This window comes from Scyliorhinus canicula, chromosome 13, assembly GCF_902713615.1.
Source record: "Scyliorhinus canicula chromosome 13, sScyCan1.1, whole genome shotgun sequence".
NCBI lineage: Eukaryota > Metazoa > Chordata > Chondrichthyes > Carcharhiniformes > Scyliorhinidae > Scyliorhinus > Scyliorhinus canicula.
The window spans coordinates 128,978,300-128,993,914 of record NC_052158.1 but is presented as its reverse complement, the minus strand read 5'-3'; the positions used below and the strand labels follow the sequence as shown (position 1 = coordinate 128,993,914).

The 15,615-nt window shown below is 45.6% G+C and overlaps 1 protein-coding gene across 8 annotated transcripts in view; it reads right to left on the bottom strand.

The window, feature by feature from the left end:
* vwa5b2 (von Willebrand factor A domain containing 5B2) overlaps positions 1-15,615 on the bottom strand; it is a 200,237-nt gene that overhangs the window by 95,110 nt on the left and 89,512 nt on the right. For all 8 annotated transcript variants that reach the window (XM_038816219.1, XM_038816216.1, XM_038816218.1 and 5 more), the window contains 3 exons: positions 12,953-13,169; positions 10,917-11,080; positions 2,773-2,904 (listed from right to left, as the gene is read on the bottom strand). In XM_038816219.1, the coding sequence (XP_038672147.1) occupies positions 2,773-2,904; positions 10,917-11,080; positions 12,953-13,169 (513 nt within the window). The remainder of the gene's footprint in view (positions 1-2,772; positions 2,905-10,916; positions 11,081-12,952; positions 13,170-15,615) is intronic.

Genomic DNA, 15,615 nt, shown 5'->3' with positions numbered 1-15,615 from the left:
AGACAGAATAGTCTCTGGGAGGGAAGAAGGGGAGGGTAGAGTCTCGGGTATTTATAAGGTGCTCATGAGGGAGGAAGGGTCCCAGACAGAGGAACTGAAACTTAAATGGGAGGAGGAGCTAGGCGGGGAAATGGAGGATGGGCTGTGGGCAGAGGCCCTGAGTAGGGTAAACTCGACCGCGACATGTGCTAGGCTCGGGCTGATCCAATTTAAGGTCGTTCACCGGGCCCATATGACGGTGGCTCGGATGAGCAAATTTTTCGGGATAGAGGACAAATGCGCTAGGTGCGCGGGAGGACCAGCGAACCATGTGCACATGTTTTGGGCATGCCCTGAGCTGAGGGGGTACTGGGAGGGATTTGCGGGGGTCATGTCCCAGGTGCTAAAAACAAGGGTGGTGATGAGTCCAGGGGTGGCAATTTTTGGGGTTTCGGAAGACCCAGGCGTCCGGGGGAGAAAGCGGCCGATGTGCTGGCCTTTGCTTCCCTGATAGCCCGGCGACGAATATTATTGGCGTGGAGGGACTCAAAGCCCCCGAAGACTGAGTGGTGGCTTGCGGACATGTCAAGTTTCCTGGGGATGGAAAAAATTAAGTTCGCCTTGAGGGGATCTGTGCAGGGGTTCACCCGGAGGTGGCAACCATTTATTGACTTCTTTGCGGGAGAGTGAGCGTCAGCAGGGGGGTGGGGGGAGGGGGGGGTAGAGTAGAGTAGGAGGGAAAATATGGCGGGTAGTACGGGTGGGAGGGGAGCGGGCTTGTGCAATACGGTACGATGGAAGTATTGAAAGTACGTGGATGTTTGCACATTTTTGCCGTTTTTGCTTCCTTTCTGATGATGTCTGTAACTGTTTATAAAGCCAAAAACTACCTCAATAAAATTGTTTATTAAAAAAAAAAATAATGCTGATCATTTACCGGCCATGTTGCGCTGCGTGTGGCACACTGCTTTTCAGGCACAGTGTGGCCAATAAACCGTGCCCTCTGTTTCAGTGCTCACCAGTGAGGGGGGCAGTGTGGATATAGAGGTCAGGGAGGTGGACTGTGATAAAATTAAATAAATTAACACAGGCAGAGAGGAGGTTCTGGGTGGTCTGGCAGACTTACAAGTCGACAAATCTCCAGGGTCAGATTAAATGTATCGCAGGCTATTGAGTGAAGCAAGGGAGGAAATAGCAGGGGCACTGGCAATAATTTTTGTTTCCTCTCTGGCCCCAGGAGAGGTGCTGGTGGATAGTCAAAGTAATACCATTATTCAAGAAGGGAGGAATAGGTAAACCAGGAAACTACAAACCAGTCAGTCTAACTTCAGTGGTGGAGAAACTATGGAAGCAATTCTGAGAGAAAGAATGAATCTGCATTTGGAGAGACAGGGATTAATCAAGAACAGTCAGCATAGTTTTGTTAAGGGGAGTTCATGTCTGACCAACTTGATTAAATTTTTTGAAGAGGTGACCAGGTGTGCAGATGAGGGCAATGCATTTGACATAGTCTACTTGAACTTCAGCAGGGCTTTTGATAAGGTCCCTCATGGGAGACTGATAGTGAAGGTAAGAGCCCATGGGATCAAAGGAACATTATATCCAGAATTGGCTGAGTGGCAGGGAGCAGAGGGTGATGGTCAAGGGGTCTTTTTCTGACTGGAAGCCTGTGTTCAGTGGGGTCCCGCAGGGATCAGTGTTTAGATCCTTGCTGTTTGTGGTTTATATGAATGATTTAGATGTGAATGTAGGAGGTTTGATCAATAAGTTTGCAGATGATACGAAAATTGTTGTGCTGGTACATAGTGAGAAGGATAGCCTTACAGGGGGGATATAAATGGGCTGGTCAGATGGGCTGATCAGCTGTAAATGGAATTCAATCCAGATAAGTGTGAGATGATGCACAAGGCAAGAGAATACTTGATGAATGGCAGTACCCTGGGAACCACCAAGGATCAGATGGACCTAGGAGTGCATGTACACCGGTCCCTTAAGGTAGCAGAGCAGGTGGATACAATGGTTAAGAAGGCATATGGTATACTTGCCTTTATTAGCCGAGGCATAGAGTTTAAGATCATTGAGGTTATGGTGGAACTGTATAAAACTTTGGTTTGGCCACAACTCGAGTATTGTGTGCAGTTCTGGAATCCACATTATACGAGGGATGTGATAGCACTGGAAAGGGGCCAGAGGAGATTTACCAGAATGTTGCTTGACCTGGAGAGTTTTATCTATGAAGAGAGATTGGATAGACGGGGATTGTTTTCCTTGGAGCAGAGGAGACTAAGGGGGACATGATTGAGATGTATAAAATTATGAGGGGCATAGATAGAGTAGACAGGAAGAAACATTTCTCTTTGGTGGAGGGGTCAATGACCAGGGGGCATAGATTTAAGGTAAGGGGCAGGAGGTTTAGAGGGACTATGAGGAAACACGTTTTCACCAGAGGGCATTGGGAGTCTGGAACCCACTGAAAGGGTAGTGGAGGCAGAGACCATCATAACATTTAAGAAGTATTTTAATGTGCTTTTGCGATTCCAGGCATGTGGGCCAAGTACTGGAACATGGGATGATTGTTTTTAATTGGCACAGACGCGATGGGCTAAAGGGCCTTTTCTGTGCTGTCGACCTCTATGACTCTAACCCGGGCTTGTACCAATCCTGTCAAGGAGGTTAACTTAAAATTATCCCCTCAGTCTCAAAATCAGAATGAAACATTGCAAATACAGTATCATAACAAGGGTAATATAGATTTGATTCCTATATATTCCACAAGAAAAAGATAAAGTTTACCACATGGATGTAAAACGATTTTGAGGTTCCTGTCATACTGATGCTTCTCTGCCAATGTGAGATACAGAGTTGAGGCAGACCTAGCAATAGGATCCGCACCAGCCCGCAATGCATGTGTGGGACTCTCTACACCTACAAAACAAGAGAAGTGAAAAGTTGAGGAATCTGGGGAGAGATTTTGAGGCTTTCTGCTGGTTGAAATGAACATTAGCATTAGGGAAATGTTGGCGAATGACCATCCACCTCATTCCCACCCTCGGAGTTGCTGCTGTGATCATTTCCCGGGGCTACAGGCTTAACAGCCAGCCTGCCCTGTGTCAGGCACTAGTCTCATTCCATATACAATTCACAGTCCGATGTCACATATTTTTGCCATTTTTGAACAGTAGTAAAAAAGGGCATGAGCTATGCACACTCTTTTTTATTCATTCATTCATGATATGTAGTGTCAGTGTTAATCACCAAGTCCCTCAAGAAGGGTGATGTACCACTTTCTTGAATTACAGCAGTTCAATGGATAAGGTGACACCCATAGTGCTATTCGGCAGCGAGTTCCAGGATCTTGACACAGCGAAAATTAAGGAATGGAAACATATTTTCAGGTGCTGTGTGATTGGGAGGGAAATTGGAAATGGTTTCCATGCGCTTGCTGCCCTTGTTCTAAATGGTAGGGGTCACGGGTTTGTAAGGTGTTGTTGAAGGAGGCTTGACATGGTAGATGCTGAGGGGATGCTTTCTCTTGTGGGAGAATCCAGAACAAGAGATCATTATCTCAGAGGAAGAGATGAGGAGGAATTTCTTCTCTCAGAGGGTAATGCGTCTGTGGAATTCTTTACCACAGAGAGCTGTAGAGGCTGGGTCGTTAAGTATGGTATGGTAGACAGAGTTTTAATCAGTAAGGGAATCAAGGGTTATGGGGATAAGGTGGGAAAATGGAATTGAGAATTATATCAGATTAGCCATGATTTAATTGAATGGTGGAGCAGACTCGATTGGCCAAACGGCCTTCTTCTGCTCCTAAGTGTTATGGCCTTATGCTACTTATCAACCCAATTCTGAACTTTAACCAGGGCCTTCTCTTAAGACTCAATGGCCTCCAGACATCCCTGCCCCCCAGGCTGCTGCCCTAAAACTCAGATCGCTTACCCAGCAACCCCCCCCCCCCCCCCCCCCACTCGAGGCCTTCCCTCCGATGTACCCATTGAGTTGAGCGGTGAGTATTTAAACTAGCTGCTTCGCTGTTTAAACAGCAGCCACAGGGTCTTTGGGGATAAATTTGAAGAGTGACATCACAGTAAAGCAGTGACCCGATTGGCTGGTAAGGAAAGTGCTCCAATTAGCAGAAGCTGGTAGAAATTTAACTCTTCGTGTGTTGGTAAGTATTGTGATTGGTAAGTAAAATCTTTATTCCTTTCATTTATTCATTATTTGATATTAAATTTGTAATCAGTTAAGGTAAAGTGTAAAAATGGCATGAGATCCCAGGCCCATGTTATGCTCCTCGTGCTCAATGTGGGAGTTCAGGGACGCGGCCGATGCCCCTGACTCCTTCATGTGCAGGAAGTGTGTCCAGCTGCAGCTCTTGTTAGACCACATGGCGGATCTGGAGCAACGGGATGAACTCACTTTGGAGTATCCACAATGCTGAGGAGGTCGTGGATAGCACGTTCAGTGAGTTGGTCACACCGCAGATTAGGATTGGTGAGGTAGACAGGGAATGGAGAGGGAGGTAAAAGGGGTGGAGGAGTTGCATTACTGGTCAGAGATGATATCACAGCTGTGATTAAGGAGGGCACTACAGAGGATTCAAGCACTGAGGCAATATGGGTAGAGCTAAGAAATAGGAAGGCTGCAGTAACATTGCTGGGACTTTACTACAGGCCTCCCAAAAGCGAGCATGAAGTAGAGGTACAAGTATGTATAGACAGATTGTAGAAAAATGTAGGAGCAATAGGGTGGTCGTGATGGGAGATTTTAACGTCCCCAACATTGAATGGGACTCATGTAGTGTTGGAGGCATAGATGGAGCAGAATTTATTAAGAGCATCCGGAGAGTTTTTTAGAGCAGTATGTAAATAGTCCAACTCGGGAAGGGGCCATACTGGACCTGGTATTGGGGAATGATCCTGGCCAGGTGGTTGAAGTTTCAGTCGGTGATTACTTTGGGAATAGCGATCACAATTCCGTAAGTTTTAGAATACTCATGGACAAAAATAAGAGTGGTCCTAAAGGAAGAGTGCTAAATCGGGGAAAGGCCAAGTATAACAAAATTCGGCAGGAGCTAGGAATGTGGATTGGGAGCAGCTGTTTAAGGGTAAATCCACATTTGAAATGTGGGAGTCTTTTAAGGAAAGGTTGATTAGAGTGCAGGACAGACATGTCCCTGTGAAAATGAGGGTTATAAATGGCAAGATTAGGGAACCATGGATGATGGGTGGAATTGTGAGACTAGCTAAAATGAAAAAGGAAGCATACATAAGATCTAGGCGACTTAAAACTGACAAAGCTTTGGAGGAATATCGGGAAAGTAAGACAAATCTCAACCGTGCAATAAAGAGGGCTAAAAGGTGTCATGAAATATCTTTGGCTAACAGGGTTAAGGAAAATCCCAAAGCCTTTTATTCGTATATAAGGAGCAAGAGGGTAAATAGAGAAAGGATTGGCCCACTCAAAGACAAAAGAGGGAATTTATGCGTGGAGTCAGAGGAAATGGGTGAGATTCTTAATGAGTACTTTGCATCGGTATTCACAAAGGAAAGGGACAAGACGGATGTTGAGGCTAGGGATGGATGTTTAAATACTTAAATATATAAAGGTCAAGTTGTCATACGGAAATGGGTGAGATTCTTAAAGAGTACTTTGCATCGGTATTCACCAAGCAGAGGGACATCATGGATGTTGAGGCTTGGGATGGATGTTTAAATACTCTAGGTCAAGTTGGCATAAGGAACGGGGAAGTTTTGGGTAATCTAAAAGGCATTAAGGTGGACAAGTCCCCAGGTCCGGATGCAATCTATCGCAGGTTATTGAGGGAAGCGAGGGACGAAATAGCTGGGGCATTAACAGACATCTTTGCAGCATCCTTGAGCATGGGTGATGTCCCGAGGATTGAAGAATTGCTAATGTTGTCCCTTTGTTTAAGAAGGGTAGCAGGGATAATCCAGGGAATTATAGACCTGTGAGCTTGATGTCAGTGGTAGGCAAACTGTTGGAGAAGATACTGAGGGATAAGATCTATTCACATTTGGAAGAAAATAGACTTATCAGTGATAGGCAGCATGGTTTTGTGCAGGGAAGGCAAGGTCTTACAAACCTAATAGAATTATTTGAGGAAGTGACAAAGTTAATTGATGAGGGAAGGGCTGTAGATGTCATATACATGGTCTTCAGTAAGGCGTTTGATAAAGTTTCCCATGGTAGGTTGATGGAAAAAGTGAAGTCGCATGGGGTTCAGGGTGTACTAGCTAGATGGATAAAGAACTGGCTGGGCAACAGGAGACAGAGAGTAGTGGTGGAAGGGAGTGTCTCAAAATGGAGAAAAATGACTAGTGGTGTTCCACAGGGATCCGTGCTAGGCCCACTGTTGTTTGTGATATACATCAATGATCTGGACGAAGGTATAGGTGGTCTGATTAGCAAGTTTGCAGATGATACTAAGATTGGTGGAGTTGCAGATAGTGAGGGGCACTGTCAGAGAATACATCAAAATATAGATAGATTGGTGAATTGGGCAGAGAAATGGCAGATGGAGTTCAATCCAGGCAAATGCGAGGTGATGCATTTTCGAAGATCCAATTCAAGAGCGGACTATCCGGTCAATGGAAGAGTCTGGGAGAAAATTGATGTACAGAGAGATCTCGGTGTTCAGGTCCATTGTACCCTGAAGGTGGCAACACAGGTCGATAGAGTGGTCAAGAAGGCATACAGCATGCTTGCCTTCATCGGACGGGGTATTGAGTACAAGAGTCGGCAGGTCATGTTACAGTTGTATAGGACTCTGGTTAGGCCACATTTGGAATACTGCATGCAGTTCTGGTCGCCACATTACCAGAAGGATGTGGATGCTTTAGAGAGGGTGCAGAGGAGGTTCACCAGGATGTTGCCTGGTATGGAGGGTGCTAGCTATGAAGAAACGTTGAGTAGATTAGGATTGTTTTCGTTGGAAAAACGGAGGTTGAGGGGGGACCTGATTGAGGTCTACAAAATTATGAGAGGTATAAACAGGGTGGAAAGCAACAAGCTTTTTCCCCAGAGTGGGGGTGTCAATTACAAGGGGTCACGATTGCAAGGTGAGAGGGGGAAAGTTTAAGGATGATGTGCGTGGAAAGTTTTTTAGGCAGAGGGTGGTGGGTGCCTGGAATGCTTTGCCAGCGGAGGTGGTAGAGGCGGGCACGATAGCATAATTTAAGATGCATCTAGACAGATGTCTGAACGGGCGGGGAACAGAGGGAAGTAGATCCGTGGAAAATAGGTGACAGGTTTAGATAAATGATCTGCATTGGCGCAGGCTGGGAGGGCTGAAGGGCCTGTTCCTGTGCTGTAATTTTCTTTGTTCTACATTGTCAAATCATATGTAGGCCAGATCAGGTAAGGATTGAACCAGATAGGCTGGTGGAATTTCACGACAATCAACAATGGTTTCATGGTCACCACTATTGAGACTTTATATTACAGATTTATTAAATGAATTTGAATTCCAAAGGAATGTGAATCTGTGTTCCCAGAACATTAGCTTAACCTCTCAATTACTGGCTCTGTGACATAACCACTACGCTGACTCTCCACTGGCTCTGACACTTAGGCACAAGCAGGTTGGTGTAGTTCTGGTCACATGGCAATATGTGAATAAATGTACGTTATCTACCCATCATCCAAAAAAAAATGTCTAGGTTTTCCTGCATGCAGGCAAGGATTGTTTCACTATCTGAGGAGTTGTAAATGCATCTTAACATTGTGCACTGTGCAATGCCAAAGCTCATTGCTGAAGCAGTTGAAGATGGTTGGGCATAAAACACTACCCTGAGGAATCCTGCAGTGGTGGCCTGGGGCTGAGGCGATTAATCTTCAACAACCACAACCAACTTCCTTTGTGTTAGATATGACTCCAAGGAATGGAAAGTTTCCCCCTGATCGCCACTGACTTTAATTTTGCTGGGATTCCTTGATGCCATACTCAATCAAATGCTGCCATAATGACAAGGGCAGTCACTCTCACCTCATCTCACCTTAACTTGTCCTACCAGGTTTGGACCAAGGTTGTCATGATGTCTGGAGTCAGTGTAAATCAAACAGACCATTGATGAGCAGATGGTTGCTGGGCAAGAGTCACTTGATATCACTGTCACTTTAACCACTTTGCTGATATTTGAGAGGAGACTGACAAGGCTGTAATTGGCAGTTTTGGGGGAAAGGACATATTTTTGCATTTTTCCCACGTTGTCGGGTACCTACCAATTTTGTAGTTGCTCTGGAACAGTTTGAATAGGTTTATGGGTAGTTCTGGAGTGTGGTAGTCGGTATTAGCGGTATTATGGTACCCAGGTTGATGCTGTAAGACCATTGGTGTGGGAGGTACCTGAGACAGCAATATCATTGGTGAAGCCTGCCTGCTGGTTCCGCCCAGTAAGGTGGAGTATAAGAGCCTGTGTCTCCCCAGCAGCTGCATTCTGTACCTGCACTGCTGGGGGAAACATCTAGTTCAATAAAGCCTTCAATTGTCATCCAATCTCGCTTCTGGAGTCATTGATCGAGCATCATGGAGCACAAGTCCTAGTGTTATAGCTGAGATCTTACTGAAGAGGAGTCACGGACAAGTTTTGTTGCTTCTTTGTAGGGCCACAAAGCCTGCTTGGGCTGCTCACCCTCCCAGCTGCCACGTACCTCCCAGCACCGCTCCGCAACCCCCACCACCATCGGCCTACCCACCTTCTCCTGGCTCATAGGGCATTCTTTTTGCCATGGCCTGGAGTCAATGGGATCTCAAGGAATACTAATTTTCCTCCTTCTGCCAGTTGCTAATGCTCACCCAGTCCATCTCAACTTGGGTCAGGTGATGAGCTGTGATTTGAGCGATTTGCATTCTCACCAGCATGCTCATTCCATTTTGTTTTTACCATGACTACCTTCCTGACATTTTTCCAGCAGCATTTAACCGATCCATTCTGGTGTCTCTTACAACCACCACCACCCCTTCCATTAAGGTAATTGGGTTTCACTGTAAGAGCAATCTCTTGTATATTCAATTAGATCTGCACTTTTAAAGCCCAATACTTAAATTAATCGACAAAAACAACATCACCCTTATTATTATTCAGAACCTTGTTGCACTGTGCTTAAACTCAGTGATTTACTACATTAGGACTCAGATTGTCTGGAAACCCTTTAGATTCCTTCTGTCAGAAGTAATTGTATTTAATACAGAGGCTGCAGAAATCAATCTGCTAGATTGACTTAAACTATTGATTATTTCTACACTCATGTCTGCCTTGAATATTTATAAAAGATGATGAATAATTGCATGGTCTCGGTAAAACAGGGTTTCTTCCAGTTAAATTAAATTTCTTTTCCTGTTTTACGTGACATCTTTAACCCTTTAAATTCCTCTTTGACCCACAGCATTTTCTTTAAGGCTATAAAATAATTGGATGAGGGAAGGGAGCTGGAAGAAGACATTTGACTTTACTCGTATTACAGCTGGATAGTTGATGAAACGTAATATTTATCGCATTTACTTCAAAACATTTGAAATATATGAATTCCAGTTTTGCGTTTAGGGTAATCAAATCAAATGCTCCCAAGCATGGTATACAACAAGAATGATCATCCAAACCTATAAAGCAAGTATCATGTCAACAAACAACAGGGGTCCATTGCCGTCATCTCATATTCCGAGGGAAGGATGAGACAGTAAGAGCGAGAGACAAAGAGGGCAATTATAAATCACAGAGAGCGGAGAGGTTGGGGCTAGGTGAAAATTTAAATTTGAAATATTTCTGACACAATCCCAAACTGCCGAGCCCAGATGGTAAGGATGGCTGACAAATCCACTCTCAGAAATTGTGTCAGTCAGTAAAAGCTTTTACAAAACCTCTATTCCTCCATTTTTATCAGCTTTGTTATTTTCAACCCATTTTGGCTAGGTAAGAAAAGAGACATAAAAGGGTCAAGTACATGAGGTAAGTGCATTTACGACACTGTTTTTAGGTCAGGGGAAGCAAGAATTTAAAAAAATTAAATTTAGAGTATCCAATTCTTTTTTTTCAATTAAGCGGCAATTTAGCATGGCCAATTCACCTACCCTGTGCATCTTTCTGGGTTGTGGGGTGAGACCCACGCAGACATGGGGAGAATGTGCAAACTCCACACAGACAATGATTCAGGGCCGGGATTGAACCCGGGTTTTCCGTGCTGTGAGGCAGCAGTTCTAACCAGTGTGCCACCTTGTTACCCTAAGCAAGAATTTCTGACCATGACTCAACAAGCTTATCTGCTTCCAGTTTCATGATCTCTGACTCTGCACAGTCTCTCCTTCCCCCTTATCTCCACATTGTGAGGTCTCTGGTTGTTTAAGGATATCAGTCTACTTGCAGGAAGTTTATTAAGAATCCAAAGTTATAGTCATGTTGGACACCTTGAATATTCCGCATTTCTGGCTTAGAAGCTGGATCAGATAACCAGAATAACTAGAAAAACATTTACGATGCAGACAGTTGTACCAGCAGATGTTTCATTCTCCTCCACAATTACAATTCATTTGAGGTGTCCTTTTACTTTTATTCAGTGTGCGTGGTTACCTTTGTAATCAATGTGAACTCTTTTCAATGGTGTCAAGGAACTTACTGCAAATCATCTGCTGGAGAATCCAAAGTCACCCTCACCCCACCCCAAAGGTTCAGTAGCTATTGGAACTGATTCAATTAGTCACATATCCTCTCTTTGTTTACATAAATAAAGGATTGCCGTTAAAAGAAAACAGGTAACGTCCAACTAAAGGATTCCATATTGCTCTATTTCTCTATCTTGTAATAGGTTACGATGGTAAAATTAGACCTCTTCAGTGAGAGTTCAATAAAAACCTGATCAGATGAAAGTGGTAAATATTGCCAACATTAGAGTTTACAGCCTTTTACTATAAAATCTCTTACCTGCTAGGAGGCAGGGGCCTCGCACTAGCATCTCAAAGCTAAATTCGTATGGTACTGGGTTGAATATTTGTTCAGTGAAGATCTCTGGTAGACTGCGGTGTCCACTAGTTGAGGACTTTTCTGGTTTCAACCCTCCTCCTCCAAAGCAACCAGTGGAGCTAAAACTGTACGTTTATAAAACGTTGGGGGGTGGGGGGGACACATATGAAAATTCCATTGTAATAACATTCAGGAAAAATCATATCAAAATAACATATCAAACCCAATGCCTTGCGCTGACAGCATCAGTGTCCCAAACATGTGGTCAAAATAGTGGCAATCTATAGTTAGTTAAAATTCCTGGTTGGCAAATGTCAGGGTTATTAATGATTGTTATGTCTGCTATATGACCAATGGCAGTACAAAATTGATCCAAATTTTCGCTTTTCATTAAAAGTAAATGTAAACAGGTAGACAATGGGCGGGATTTACCGACCACCCCGCCGCGTGTTTTCGGTGCGGGAGGCAGCCCGCCAGCGGGATCTACCGGTCCCTCCCTTGTCAACGGGATTTCCTGTTGACAGCATCCCTCTCTGCCGGGAAACCCGAGAATTTCCTGCTGGTGTGAACAGCCAGTAAATCCCACCCAATTTTTCAATTCCAACCTTACAGTGGCTGGAGTCAGTTACTCCAACCACAACTCCATAATGAGTGGTTTGAATAGTCCTTTTATTTCATTGTGGCAGAGGTTATCGTTATGATAGTCTTGCAGTGGTTTCAAATTCATAACCTGGGTAGGAAAATGGATATGATTCTATATCTCCCATGAATTGTAATTACACTGTCCAATATCTGTACACCAAAATGTAAACACATTTAAAAGACATGCCTTATTTTAAGTATCGGCTCAAGTGATTTGAAAAGATTAATGCCTCCCTTAAAAAGCAGATCAAGCAATTCTACAATAGTTTGAACAGTTGCATATTAATTCACATACTACACTCAATTTTAATTGCCTCCTTCCAATGAAATAGTGACAGTGTGGCTTACAATGACATTAGGTCACTTAGCAGCCTGTTCTCGCCACCCTCAACTGGGGTAGGGTCATGAGAAAGACAGCCAGAGCACCCACGTGTTTCAGGCAAGAAACCTCTTGGAATATGCAAATTTGTGCCCGACAGAATCATAGAATTTACAGTGTAGAAGGAGGCCATTCGGCCCATTGAGTCTGCACCGGCCTTTGGAAAGAGCACCTACCCAAGCCCACACCTCCACCCTATCCCCGCAACCCCACCCAACCACTTTGGACACCAAGGGCAAATTAGCATTGCCAATCCACCTAACCTGCATGTCATTGGACTGTAGGATTCTGTTTTTTTTTTAATCATTTATGAAATGTGGGAGTCGCTAGCTAGGCCAGTGTCTATTGCCCTGATTGTCTTTGAGAAAGTAGTGGACTTCTTGAATCACTATAAGCCATGTATTGTGGGAACACTCCCAGTACTGTTCGTGTGAGGGTTGCAGGATTTTACCCAGCGTCCTTGAAGGGACCAGATGGCAAATCCAAGGTATCAATGGACAAAGTGGGCTTTTAGAGTGTGTGTGGGTGGGGGTGGGGGGAAGATTTTATCTCTCCGAATAATGAGCGGGAAATGAGCAGTTAAAATAGAGCATATCAGCATCCCTTCCAATTCTCCATTATCGCCTTGGCTAAATTCATCTCCCACTAGATGTGCATGGACTACACGGACACTTTTACTCACTTCCAAGCAAAATATCAGCCACAGCAAAGCCATAAAGCTATTCTACATAAAGTAGATCAGCTGTCCTAAGCCACCCCCACCTTACCCCCACCCTCAAGCAACAGTAAGCCCCTATACATTTTTGTTGTTAGCGGCTTATCCTTGATGCGAGTGAGTGACTCCACACTGCCCAAACTTTATCTCTTAACAGGTTTTTGAGAATCGGCTAGCCAATTTTGCAACACCAGATTCCACAGACTAATTTCACAGTTGGCCATAAAACTTCACATGAGGCAGAAACCTATGAACACTTACTCTTGTTCGTCTCTTCTTGTTGACTCAATCTTCTCCTCATTGCTGTTTACCAGAGGCATTAACACAGATGAGAACACCACTTGCATGGTGCCATTTTTTTGTGTCTGAGCTTCCAAAGTGGTGCTGAGAAATATCGTCATGGTTTCCAGAGAACCAATCAGCCCAGTACTAACAATGAAGGTTGTCCTATCCATGTCTTCATCCAATATCAGATGACCTGTGTAATAATATGGTGAAGACTCAAATTTAGGGTGCTTATTCATTTCCAAGGCTGTAGAAAGAAAAACTGGGCATCTTCATTGCGAATGGCCACCCAAAATATTAGATCAATGAACTTGAACATTCATTTTTTTGGCAGAAAGGGGAGAAAAGGTAAATTGTGCACTCACAAACATAGAACTGGAATTCCTACAGTGTAGAAGGAGGCCATTTGACCATTGAGTCAATACCGACCCTCTGAAAGAGGGTCTAACCCTAACCAGGCCCACTCTCCTATGCCTGTAATCCCATATAACCTGCAGCCTATTTAGGGACTATTTAGCATGGCCAATCCACCTAACCTGCACATCTTTGTGCTGTGGGTGTGATCGAGCCGGGGACCCCCCATAGTGCATTGGGACCTGGTGGGGGCGGGGGAGTTGTCGGGGGTCGCTTCGGGGGTCTTGGAGATCGGGTTGCCATTTTTAAATGGCGTTCCGATCTCTCACTACACTCCGCAGTTCCGGCGAGCGTAACGACTCAGTGAAAAAAAAGGGGCTTTGTGCGGCCTTGACTGTGCATTCCCCATTTATTCCCCTAATCAAACGCGAGCCGCGTTTTATAGTTTTGTATTTCTCGGCATTGCGAGCACTGGGAAACACGCGGCTAAACGCGCTCACTCTGGGACTTTGTTCCCATTTAGTTAAATCACACCCATTGTCTAACATATAGAAGCAGATCTTCCAGGAGTGAAAGAAAAACAGAAAATGCTGGATAAACTCAGCAGGTCTCTGTGGGGAGAGACACAGGGCGCGATACTCCGACCCCCATGCCGGGTGGGAGAATCGCAGGAGTGCCGGGCAATTCCCACCACATCGCCCTGGCACCCGCACGCGATTCTCCCACCGGCGTCTCTAAAGGACGCACTCTTTTTCCTCCGCCGCCCCGCAAGATCACTCAGACATGTCTTGCAGGGCACCCGCGGGGAGGGCGGCAACTGCGCATGCGCGGGTTGGCGCCGGCTAACCTGAGCATGCGCGGGTGACGTCATTTAAGCGCTGCTGGCTGCGTCATTGACGCGGCGCCAAGGCCCGGCGCCTAGCCCCCTGGGGGTGGGAGAATAGGGGGCGAGGAGCGGCCTCCGACGCCGGAGTGAAACACTCCGGTTTTCACTCCGGCGTTGGCACTTTGTCTCCCGTTGGGAGAATTTCGCCCACAAAATTGACGGGGGAATTTTCCGGCCACATCGCACCCATCATAAAACCCGCTATGTCGGGAAAATTCGGTGTGAGGTGGGCACAACAAGTTTGCGATCTTCTCTGGTCCGTCCCACTGCCGCAAACCATAGCTCACCCACAAAGGGTGGGAAGCTCATTAAATGCATTTCAATGAATTTCAATCTCATTAACAAAATTGAAATCAGATGTTCCGGCCTCACTGAATCTTCCCACCCACCAGTATGATAATCAGCCGGGGACCAATTACTACTGGTCCTCACAAGCGTGGACAGACGCGATGGATGGAAGGAGGTGAGCACACCTGTCCTTCTACCTCCAGGGTGCACAAGGTGACAGCAGCCACTGGCCAAATCCCATGGGGGGTCCTTCAAGAGAACTGGGGATTGTGGGGATCGGGCTGGGCTGGACGGGGTCAGGTCGGGGGTCTCACCTGGGCTGGCGGTCGTGTAAAGCCTTGAGGCCTGTTTTCTTTCATGTTTAACACCCCATATCAGGGCAAAGCATGGATGCTGCCTGCCTGTCCTAAAGGCCACTCACAGGACAGAGCCATGCTGCAGTGTGTCTCTTGGAGAAGCATTTAATTACCCTTGGTTTCAAAGGCCTCTGTGGTTTCACTGTTGCCTTCTTGTGTCTCTTTGTACTTGCAATCCTTTTTGGGGGGCACAGGATTGATACCAGTGAGCATCGATGGTGGGGGGGGGGGGGGGGGGGGGGGGTTCTGATGTCCATGGAGGAAGGTCTTTACCTTTATTTTGAGATAGGGGAGCCCTTTAAAAATGGTGCCCTGATCTCTGTGAAGCCAGGCTTGTCGATATGCTTATGCCTCTCGGAATACCCCATCCTGAGTCCCGTGGCAGGGGGCAGTACCCATGTTTCCCACTGCAGAAGCTGGTGGGAAAACATGGCAAATCTTCCAGCCCCGACCTCATTAATTATGCAACGGGGTATATTGTGCCATATTTGCCATATTCCGTGGCACGTAGTCCACCATTTTTTCCGGGTGTCAGCTTGAAAAGGCACCCAACATTACTGATCCACTATTGTAAAAAGAAGGCGGAACTCCAGGTGCACTTTGTTGCCAGAAGGTGGACCTCCTGAGAAGGAAGATGAATCTCCAGGGGCTTTCTGAACATGGACCCTCTCCTGGACACCGAACCTGGAAGGTCCACCTGCAAATACCCCTCAGACACACTGCTATGGTGTTCTGGGGTCCAGGGTTGTCGCCAG